Consider the following 12,099-nt stretch of genomic DNA (forward strand, 5'->3'; position numbering starts at 1 on the left):
ATGGTGATGGGGGTTGAGTGCAGAGGGTAAGGGTCATAGTTCTCAGGGCTGGTTGGTGAACGTACAGGTGTTGGAGACAGCTAGTGGAGGTAAGAACCTGGATGCTGGGGAAGGGCGTTTGGAGCTGACATTGGGGCAGAAGGGAAAGAGCTTTGGGATGGCGGGGGGGCCGGCGCGGTAGTGCTCTGCCTGCATAGCTACGAGCGCCTGGATAGAGTCCGGTTGGAGCACCAGGATGCTTATCAGCTGCTTTGTGCTTTTCTTCCTGGCCACTGTGTTTCTCTGGCGGATCCTGCTTTCCCTTTCCCTCCAGGCCTGCAGTTTTTTATTCTCTCTGGCAGAGTGTTCCATATCTGCTTTCAGCAGGTCATCTTTGCTTTTTCGCGGCTTCTTCCGCAGGTTTTGGAGTCTTTGAGCTGTTGATAACACGAGCAGCCAAGAAGTCAAGGTCGCTTGTGGAAAGGCAGAAGAGGCAACAGTTAACAGAGGCAGCATTGTTTATATCTCAGACAGTTATTCCCACACAGTGAAGGAGTTTACAGTCTTCACTTTAGCATAATTTTCCCATACCAAAGAGAGTGCACATAATCCACAGGAGCCCCGAAATGGTGAGTAAGGGGGACTGATTGCTTCAGGGGTGTGCAGGGGTTTCTGTGCATTGGGGAAAGCAAACAGTTGCAGGGGGCACCTAAGCTGAACACTCTCCCAACATTTTCCACAGGAGTTAATCCTGGAAGATATCTCGCTGCTGCAGGTCACCTGGGAAGAGTGGGAGGGTCTTCTACAGCAATGCGTATTCTGCCCTGGCCCGTATGCAGCTTGCCTGTGTGCAGCAATGGTCCCCCCACCATTCGCTGCACAGTGGTGCAGATGCGTTAGCCTGACTGGGACAAGGACCACAGTGGCTCTCCCTATAAACTTGCGCAAGCGCATTGCCCACGCTCTGGCTGAAACTTTTGAAGAGATTACCGAGGCAGATTACCGCGACGTGATAGACCACATCAATGGGCTATTCCACATCTAGGCATGCATGCATGCAGCCCTAACCCTCCCTCCTCTCCCGAAACATTTCCATCCTGAAAATAAAAGCCATTTACCGGGAACCCGCTCCTCTGCTTGTCCTTCACCAAGTATTGGCTGCTGTGACTGGCTACCTTCCTCCTGGCTTGCGAAGAGCTCCTGGCTGCATGCCTCCTGGGAATCCGGGGTGTCTCCCCGCACCCCAGTACCCTCACTCTCGGTTTCCTCCTCCCCCCCACCTCCTCCGCCCCCCTCCCCTCTCTGAAGTGTCCGTCGTGGTCCTCGGATTGGCGGTGGGGTTACCCCCAAGTATTGCGTCCAACTCCTTGAAAAAACGGCAGGTCGTGGGGGCAGCGCCGGAGCGACGGTTTCCCTCGCGGCCATTGCAGTAGGCACTCTGCAGCTCCTTCACTTTAACCCTGCACTGCACCGCGTCCCGGTCATGGCCCCTTTCCAGCATGGCCCTTGATATCTGCCCATAGGTATCGTAATTCCTACGGCTGGAGCGCAGCTGTGACTGCACAGCTTCCTCCCCCTAAACACTGATGAGGTCCAGCAACTCGCCATTGCTCCATGCTGGGGCTCGTTTGGCGCGTGGAGGCATGATCACCTGGAAAGATTCACCGATTGCACTCCACACCTGGCTGAGCAAACAGGAAGGGGATTTTTAAAATTCCCAGGGCATTTAAAGGGCGGGTCACCTGAGGCCAGGACAGTAGAGTTCGAACTGATGAGCAGAGTGGCTGAGCAGGCATTCTGGGATACCTCCGAATACTTCTGGAGGCCAATAACAGCGCTTTTGGTGGCCACACTGGCGGAGCAGTGCTGCATCACCAGCGCTGCAATCATTATTCCCCAGGCAGAGGTAGAATACATGCAGCGCTGTAACCAGGGAGATACAGCACTGTATGTGCCTTGCAAGTGTGGACAGTGAGTAAGTTGCAGCGCTGTAAAGCCACCACCAGCGCTGCAACTCTCCAGTGTAGCCAAGCCCTCAGGTCCATAAGATGGTGATCATCTTCAACATAGACCTCTCTCCATGTCCTCAGACTATGTTCACAGTCAAGCTGGCAAGGTTGGGTTTGGACCTGCTGCCTTGGCCTACCCCTGGGCTGCCCTCTGCAACCCCCAGTACCTGTTGGCCTTGTGCTAGGCCGCAGCCTGGGACTTTCCAGGCTGGAGCTCCCCAGCTCCTCTGCCTTTCCCCAGCCCTGCTCCACTCAGGTACCCTGTCTCTAGCGCCCTGCAGCCAGGCCCTTCTCCCTCTACAGGCAGAGGGGGACTTTGAGCTCCTGGCTCCCAGCCTCTTTATACAGGCCAGCTATGGCCTGATTGAGGTGTGGCCCAGCTGCAGCCACTTCCCAATCAGCCCAGCTTAGCAGCTCCCAGCCACAACCTCCCCCTGGGGCTGTTTTAAGCCCTTCAGGGTAGGAGCAGCGTAACTACCCTGCTACAGAGGGGTTGCAAGTCCTTTGAAGGAAGGATTAAAATTCAAAATGATCTGGACAAACTGGATAAATGGTCTGAAGTAAATAAGATGAAATTCAATAAGGACAAATGCAAAATACTCCACTTAGGAAGGAACAACCAGTTGCACACATACAAAATTGGAAATGACTGCCTAGGAAGGAGTACAACAGAAAGGAATCTGGAGCTCATAGTGGACCACAAGCTAAATGAGCATCAACAGTGTAACACTCTTGCAAAGAAAGCAAACATCATTCTGGGATGCATTGGCAGGAGTGTTATCAACAAGACAGAAGAAGTAATTCTTCCACTCTACTGTGCGCTGATTAGGCCTGAACCAGAGTGTAGTGTCCAGTTCTGGGCACCACATTTCAGGAAAGATGTGGAAAAAATTGATGAAAGTCCAGAGGAAAACAACAAAAATGATTAAAGATCTGGAAAACATGACCTATGAGGGAAGATTGTAAAAACCAGGTTTGTTTAGTCTGGAAAAGAGAAGACTGAGAGGGGACATAACAGTTTTCAAGTGCATAAAAGGTGTTATAAGGAGAAGGGAGAAAAATCGTTCTACTTAACCTCTGAGGATAGCACAAGAAGCAATGGGCTTAAATTGCAGCAAGGAGGTTCAGGCTGGACATTAGGAAAAACTTCCTGTCAGGGTGGTTAAGCACTGGCATAAATTGCCTAAGGAGGTTGGGGAATCTCTGTCATTGCAGATTTTTAAGAGCAGGTTAGACAAACACCTGTCAGGGATGGTCTGCATATTACTTAGTCCTGCCATGAGTGCAGGGGACTGGACTAGATGACCTCTCAGTATATGGTTCTATGACATGTCGTGTAATTTCTTCCTGCGGTGCATCCTTGCAATACAGCTTTTCCTATCCATGCCAACAGTTAAAATTCTTGTCTAGGCTCTCAGCAGTTGATTTTGAAATTGCCAAATACACATGTAGGAAAAGCAATTTAGTATTGGCTCTTTTATCAGACAAATAATGGAATGTCTGGCTATATAGTGTGTGGTTTTATTTTTTAAGCAACTAGGGGGAAAGTTTTAGAAATGGATTTGATATATACCGGAGCTGCCTCCTATTGCATTTTGCTCCCTGAAAATCATTAAGTTACATTTGTTTGTTGTTCTTGCAGATGTCAAATATTTAAAAGAAGAGGATGCAAATCGCAGGACATTCACAGTTAGCAGCACATTGGATTTCCGAGCGGATCGGAGTGATGATGGTGCTGTTGTAAGTTGCAGAGTAGACCATGAGTCCTTAAACTCCACACCTCAGATAGCAAGGCAGGTTCTAGAAATACACTGTAAGTAATATCTATAATTTATCTGTCCCTATCCACACACGTTTACATGCTCTGGTTTTGAGTGAAAGTGTACTGTCACTAGACATGAAATAAAACTGAAATCCTTAATGAGTTCAAATACATACAAATACCTCTCTTCTAGTCCAATCCCTCAATTCTCCTAGCATGTCAATAAGAGCTTTCCCAGAGTAAGGACTGCGAGATTGAGTCCTTAGTCTGTTTGGCAGAGGAGGGGAGAGGACATGTGTGTGTGGGGTGTTAAGTCTCACTCGTTTTCAACACGAGACCATAGGTTTATGTAGTAGTCACTATTGTGCTTGATAGTACCATAGAAATGCAAGGTGATTTTAGCAGCAGAGATTAAATCATCAACTTTGTGCCCTACTAACACAGCTTTGTGTGATGTTCTTCATGTCAGAGCCTAAGAGAGAAAAGCCTTAGTCGTTATTGTTAGGGCTTTTCTATCATGGGGATGTTATATCGGAATAACTTTAGTTTGTTCTCATTAAAGTGCCTTGTGTACACATACGATTTAAAAAATTTTGAATTATTTTGCACTTTAGGTAGCAGTAATGAATCCTGTTTGGAGTAGAAGTAACTCTTTAAGGTTTATGTGAATGCATTTCTAACCACTCTGCTTCTGGCAGTCCTCCCCATGCTATCCCACACTGTATTGCTTCACACTTAGCTCAGCCTGTCTGTGTACCTGTGTGCCCTCTACTGCTCTAGAGTCATCTTGACCGACTGATCTCTCTCTAATTAAATGCTGGCATGCAGCCAGGCGTATCCCTTTTTGATATCAGGTAGTGGTGAGTTCACACAGCTATTATAACACTGTGCTTGCATGTAGATGCCTGCAGAACTCCAGTCCCATCTGGAGAATAGTCTCTGGAATGTAGACATCTGCAAGATACTGTCAGAGCAAATGAAGGTGAGGAGGCACTCCCAGAGTTGGTCCCAGTGCCAGATCAAAGTAAAGGAAACCGTACCATGAGCACCTGGACTGCATATTTGCGGGTGATGTCACATGCATTTGCTGTTCACAAGAGCTCTATCAGAAACCAGCCATAAAATGCTGCAGACAGGAGCTCTCCCAATAAGTAGAATATGCTGTATTATAATACAAATATGTAGGAGGATTTAAACAACTCTTTTCTGTGTACTGGCAACCTTCTCAGGGTTGCTCATGCATGTAGTTTCCATTCCACTCCTGCACCAGCTGGGAGTATGTCATCCTGGCAGCTCTGCATGTGTTCCTGGTTTGCCAATTGCCTTTTTAAACAAGACCCTTCTAGGTCTGGAGCTTAATTTGTTACAAAGCTCATTCACAGCATCCCTACCTAGCCTTGTCCTGTAAACTCTGGAGAACACACCAAACTAGGACCTACCTTTCAATCAACCAAATTGCAGGCACTTCCCGGGCCAATCAGCCTCTTTGGGATGGAAAAGAAGAACAATTTCAAGCACCCTACCAGCAGGAATTTGTGAGCAACACTCTGGACATGCAAAAGTTCCATTGGTCATAAGTTTGCATTACATTCTTTAACTCTTTGTAATTCAAATATTGTTATTTGTTCCCTAAGTTATTTGTTAACTCATTACAAAAGATTTGGTACAACTTGGCTGAAAAAATTCACTGAGAAGTAGCTCTCCCTATAACATCAACCTCAACCCCTAGTATCACCCCCAATAAAATCAATACACAAGCATATATGAGTCATGTCCTTGGTTTACAGTATGTTCATTATCCAAAACTACCTCCTGACCGCGAAGTAGGAGAACAGTGAATCCCTGACCCTATTTCCCATGCCACTTGAGACATTCTTCTGAGGTAACTAGCTACTAACTGGGAGCAGTCAGAGATAGACAGCTTCCAGGTGGTGATGGCCACACTCTTCTCCATGCTGAGAGGAGCCCTCATGGTGGTGTTCTGTCATTGTAGCTTTAGGGTGAAGTCTGCATAGATCTCTTGGAAGGTAGCTTTCTCCTGGTCATCCCAATTCTGCATTCCTATCCTGTCCCACCAGATGCTGTTAGCTGGCTGAGCCTAGAAGTGGCACTCCACTAAGTAAAGATTCTCCAGATAAATGCCCTGCAGAAGTAACTGCTCGATTTCATCGTCCTGCTCCTCCTCCACCGGTAGCTGTATCATCACAGCAGCCATAGGCCTCCAAGGAGGACAGTCTAAGCCTACCCAGCCGCTCAATTGCCAATTCATGTGCATCATCCTGTTCATATGAATAACTTTCATGATCACAGAACTCATCACTGTGTCCTTCATCATCCCTGGCAAAATACAGATGAATTATGGGCTTCCAGGGGTAGAATCATGGGAGTTTGTAAGTTTGGCTCCAAGTTCCAGAATTCTGGTAGGTTCCATAGGCACCTCATGATGCACTGCAAGAAAAAATTCAGAATGCATACAGCTGTGCAGCACACCATTGTCCAGAATGCTACATAGTTAATTTGAAGAAGTACATAGCTGTGTGGACACAACAATTAACAGGAAAAATACCTTAAAGTGGCATAACAAAGTGGTGGAACATACCTTAGTACAATGTAGTTAATTCAGAGTACTTAAAGTGAACAAATTAATCTGCTTCAACATCCTCACATGGACATGCTCTTGCATTGTAAACTCCTTCAATTACACATTGTCAGTGAAAGGGTTGACTTTTTGTGCCTCACATAGCACTATCAGTACTTAGAAATAAATAATGATGATAAATATTTTTGGCCATTACTTTCCTCTTTTCTGAGATTTTCCACTCTATAATTATGCTTGAAGTTAACACTCTGCTTGTTGCAAACATGTAACTTCTCAGAGTGGCTAAGTAGATGTAACTTCATCCAGATAAAGAGCAGGAGAAAGAGAAGATGTTTCACTAATTGAATGACAGAGTTTCATTGGTAACTTGTGAAATGATGGCGTGAAATGAAAACTGGTCGAGAAGATGGGACTATGTAAAATAGATACTCTAAATGAGCACACAAAGAGATTTCATAAAGAAGCCTCTTCAAACCCACACACCAGCTTTATTCAGCAGCTTTGTTAGACAACAACTTCATAGACTCATAGACTCTAGGACTGGAAGGGACCTCGAGAGGTCATCGAGTCCAGTCCCCTGCCCTCATGGCAGGACCAAATACTGTCTAGACCATCCCTAATAGACGTTTATCTAACCTACTCTTAAATATCTCCAGAGATGGAGATTCCACAACTTCCCTAGGCAAGTTATTCCAGTGTTTAACTACCCTGACAGTTAGGAACTTTTTCCTAATGTCCAACCTAAATCTCCCTTACTGCAGTTTAAGCCCAACTTGCCAAAACTAAAACCAATATTAACCTTTAATAACTATATATTGATATCAATGCTTACATTTTTTCCTCACAAATCTTATAATTTATTACTGGGATGGGACAAGCCAGATCAGATCAAACCAGCCAGAATCATGACTCAGTACGTGAAATGAACATGACACTTGAGGTTCAAAAAATTCAATTAGCTCTTTTAAAAATACTTTTTTTGAGCACTTCTGCTCTCTTTGTTATGGCCAGGTGCAGAAATGAAGAACTACAGGATTGCCTGTTCTTGTGTTGTGTTGTTTATAACCTGACCAAAAGCAGGATATCTTGAGAGACAGAACATACACTTGAAATCTGAGGATAGAGAGAGTGTGTCTGTTCTCATGAGGTTCCCAGGCCTATTTTGCAGATATTAAGAAATAGATAAAAATATTAAGAAAATTTAGATATAGTTTGGGTAAACATCCAGAATTTTGGATAATTATCTGAATCCGCCCCTCCAATCTGCTGAGATTTACCCATCACTAATTTATATCCTCTCTCACTCCATCCATATGTCATGCTCTGTTTCCTGCAGGGCAGTCTTACTGCCATTGTCTTGCTAAAGGGTTTGGCTGTAATCTAATTCATGCTTGCCCGATGGGGATTAATGGTGGCACGACATTCTTGCCAAGTCTATTTTTCCACTGACCCTTACAGTCAATGATAAACCTAGAATAGAATAATATTCTCTGTGGCATTGTGTGGAAGTTTGTTGTTAGACTAGCTGCCACAGACTATTAGGTAGGGTTTTTTTTTATAAGCTATAAAAATAAATATACATTATAAATCAAAATAAAAATAAACCAAAATAAATTTCAAAGAAACATTTAGTTTTATTACTTACTCCTGTGCCCGCTCTCAAAAACCTTCTTCTGTTCTGTCACAGATACAGTACTGCCACTATAAAAGTTTGGTGCTGCAGTGATTCACTTGTATTGTACAGTGTACCTGCAAGCCTTTGCTTGCACTCCCAGCGGCTGCACATTTCGACTCTCTCCACCACAGCACAAGTCCCAGGAGGCTTCATCTGAAGCTTTAAAATGAAATCAAATCTGTTCAAACTTCAGACATAATCATAGTGATTCTAAAATGGAAGCAGTAATGAGACCAATACCACAAGACACACTGAAAGATTCTGCAGCACATAAGCTGACCATTCTTCCCATATGATAGCACTGATGTGTTAAACATGTATTATGTAAAAAAGATATTGTGCTGATATCTGCTGATGCAATTTTGGGTACATTCTTAATTGGCAGTCTCACAGATCTGCAGTGAAGTATCAGTTTGACAAGCTTGCAGCCACAAGCTAATCTTGTAAGGGCTTTTACTACAAAATGTTTATGATAGGCTAACAATTTTTTCATTTCTAGTTGTTGCTAAATGATCTTACATTGAGTATAAGGACCCTTCTTTAGGGTTAGAAAATTATTCTAAAATGGTTGAGGGCTATTCTTTAGGAGATGCATGTATTGATTTTGAATAATAAAAAGAAATGTAGAGACAACAGATGAGCAAATTACAAACAATGCACTTGAACAACTATGTAAAAACCAATGTAGTGCAGTGTGTGTCTGTCTATATACACACACAGGGAGTAACTATGCCACAAAGGAAAACATATACTACAGTTGTTAGCACTAGTGTTCTAACTAGTTTATGCCTCTCTGGAAATATGCGGCCAGATCCTCAGGTGGCATAAATCAGAGTAGCGCCACTGAAATCCACAGAGCTGCACTAGTTACACCAGCTGAGGATCTGGCCCATTATTTTTACTTGTCTGATGTTGTTGGAACACAATATCTTAGTTAATAGTTAATTTTCACCAGAAATAAATTACCTGCTTAAGAGAAGGCATCTTATGGAAAACAAAAGTAAAGAAAACAATTATGCATAGCTGAAGGTTAGAGCTTTCTACCTCTGAGAAAATAACAAAATTACATACACCAGACCAAATGAGACTAATGTGAACAGAAAAATTGGGAGTGGATTTTAAGCATTTTAGATGACCAGTCAGTGATATCACCTCCATCATGGGTTTATTGGTTTTGTACTTCAGAGTCTAAGAAGCTGGATTCTACCTTACAAAAATGGATATTTTCACATTTGTTTATTTATGCCAGGTATGTCTAAAAAGCTGTAAAAATAAGAAAGTGAATGCCAAGATCCTGCTTTTATATATATTAATCACTTATTCATATTGAATTTTGAATGATAATTTGTTATATTTACCTCAGCTATTATGTAAACACTGTTAATAAGCAAAATTATCTTGTTTAAGCTTTTCAGATTAATGAACTATTGAAGCAAATGAAACATGGAAGATACTTAGAGTAAGCGGTAAAGAATAATATCTGTGAACGTGAAAATTCACTGCCCTAATTTGCATGTTTAAATGAGATCAATTAGGTTAATGATGGATGAAAATAAGAAATCCATGATTTAAATGTAAAATAATTCAAAAACTTGTGGGTTCATTAAATACCAAACTTTCATTTTTCAAAGGGGCTATCTAGATCAAAGGGTTAATGTACAACCCTAACCTTTACCATCTGGAGGCTTATACTCAAATATGGTTTACAAGTGTAATATAATACAATATAATTTATTTTTTCTAACATCTTTTATGCAAAAATGTCACACAATAGTTCATAGATGATTACATTGTGCATAGAAATACAAATAATGGTTGTGGCCAGAGTTTTCCATGCAGATATCATAGAATATGTCATCTGTACTTATGGCAGGGTCAGATAAGACAAAAAGGCAAGTTTGGAGAAGAGTGACTGAAAATATTGAAATTGGCAGGCTCAGGGAGAAATATTAATTGTTTTTAGAAGAATGAGTTAATTGACATAGGTGACAGATACACTGTTGGTCTCGGGATGAGATTTGAAAAGAGTGAGTCAATCAGGCAGTTGACAGATGTTCTATCTACATGAGCAGGGAAAGGATCAATTGTGGAATGATGTGGGGGAGGAAGAGAAATAGAAAGAAGTCTCATTTTTGAGGACTAAACCATCAATCACCTATTGTATATTGTCAAAAGTCTATCTGATCCTGGGCTCAGCTCACTTACTGGAATACCCAGAAGGTTAGAATAAGGGATTCCCTGAAAATCAAATATTCTCACCCACTGTAATGTATGTTCTCTAAGATGAGCAAAATGGTCCCATATGTGATAGACTGGCACAGGCCTTTCCCTCAAACCGGAACAGAACATTTAGCTCATCTGCAGTGAAACCTGTGTCCACAGGAGAATGTAAAAACAGCCATACTGGGTCAGACCACTGGTCCACCTAGCCCAGTATCATGTCTTGTGGCAGTGCCCAGTGCCAGATGCCTCAGAAGAAACGAACAGACCAGGGCAAATTATTGAGTCAGCCATTCCCTGCCTTCCAGTCCCAGTGTCTGGCGGTCAGAGGTTTAGGGAAACCCAGAGAATGGGGTTGCTTCCCTGACCATCTTGATTAATAGCCATGGATGAACCTATCCTCCATGAATATAATTCACTGTGTGTTGTGTGAAGAAGTACTTCCTTGTGTTTGTTTTAAATCTGCCACCTATTAATTCCATCAGGTGACTCCCTGCTTCTTATGTTTTATGTGAAGGGGTAAATAACACTTTCTTATTCACTTTTTCCAAACCAGTCATGTCTGTATAGAACTCTATCATATCTTCCCTTCCTCCCCCAGTCATCTCTTTTCTAAGCTGAAGAGTCCCAGTCTTTTCAACCTCTCTTCATAGGAAGCTGTTCCATACCCCTAATCATTTTTGTTGCCCTTCTCTGCATCTTTCCAATTCTAATATTTCTTTTTTGAAATGCACCCCAGGGCACCCTAACATGATTAACTGTAAAGACAATTGGATCCATTATAGAGGAATAGCAGAGGGATCCATGCCTGCTCTGAAGGAGCAATTTTAAGACCTGTCTTCTGTGGTGTTATCTCTGAAAGTCATGACAAGCATGTAGCCAAGATAGGGTAGGGGTTAAGCATCCATATAATAGGTAAATGGTCATGCCAGTGGTGAGGAATCAGTATCTTGGGGTAAGTCTACATTATGAAATTAGGTCGATTTTATAGAAGTCGATTTTTAGAAATCTATTTTATACAGTCAATTGTGAATGTTCACACTAAGTGCATTAAGTCAGTGTAGTGCGTCCTCACTACCGTGGCTAGCATCGACTGACAGAGCGGTGCACTGTGGGTAGCTATCCCACAGTTCCCACAGTCTCCATCGCCCTTTGGAATTCTGGGTTAAGCTCCCAGTGCCTGGTGGGGCAAAAACATGGTTGCAGATGGTTTTGGGTACATGTTGTCAGTTTCCCCTCCCTCCATGAAAGCAATGGCAGACAATCATTTCACGCCTTTCTTCCTGGGTTACCCATGCAGACACCATACCATGACAAGCATGGAGCCTGCTCAGCTCACCGTCATCACTGCTGTTGCATCAGAGAGGCTTTGCAAGCCAGTTTCATGACAGGCCAGGCTTTGGTGTGACAGTTGTGTGTGCTTCTCCTTGATGCAAACCACCCCCTTTGTTGATTTTAATTCCCTGTAAGCCAACCACCCTCCCCACTTCAAAATAAAGTAACTATTGTTTTGAAACCATGAATGTTTTCTTTATTAATATAAAAAAAATGAGATAACGGACAAGGTAGCCTGGGCAGGGTGGGGGAGGAGGGAAGGACAAGGCTACATTGCTTATTGTAGTTTGAATGACAGCCTTCTGTTGCTTAGGCCATCCTCTGGAGTGGAGTGGCTGGGTACCCAGAGTCTCTCCCCCACCCTCCAGCGTTCTTGGGTGTCTGGTTGATGCGGCTATGGAACATGGGGAGGAGGGTAGGTGGTTATACAGTGGATGCAGCAGGAGTCTGTGCTCTTGTTGGCTTTCCTGCAGTTCCAACAGATGCTTCATCGTGTCCGTTTGCTCCTCCATTAGCCTCA

The 12,099-nt window shown here is 43.3% G+C and overlaps 1 protein-coding gene across 4 annotated transcripts in view; it reads left to right on the plus strand.

Moving 5' to 3' along the window:
- Positions 1-12,099, plus strand: part of CADM2 (cell adhesion molecule 2) — a 1,079,986-nt gene that overhangs the window by 924,677 nt on the left and 143,210 nt on the right. For all 4 annotated transcript variants that reach the window (XM_030580438.1, XM_030580418.1, XM_030580428.1 and 1 more), the window contains one exon: positions 3,631-3,801. In XM_030580438.1, the coding sequence (XP_030436298.1) occupies positions 3,631-3,801 (171 nt within the window). The remainder of the gene's footprint in view (positions 1-3,630; positions 3,802-12,099) is intronic.

This window comes from Gopherus evgoodei, chromosome 1 (assembly GCF_007399415.2).
Source record: "Gopherus evgoodei ecotype Sinaloan lineage chromosome 1, rGopEvg1_v1.p, whole genome shotgun sequence".
NCBI classification, from domain to species: domain Eukaryota; kingdom Metazoa; phylum Chordata; order Testudines; family Testudinidae; genus Gopherus; species Gopherus evgoodei.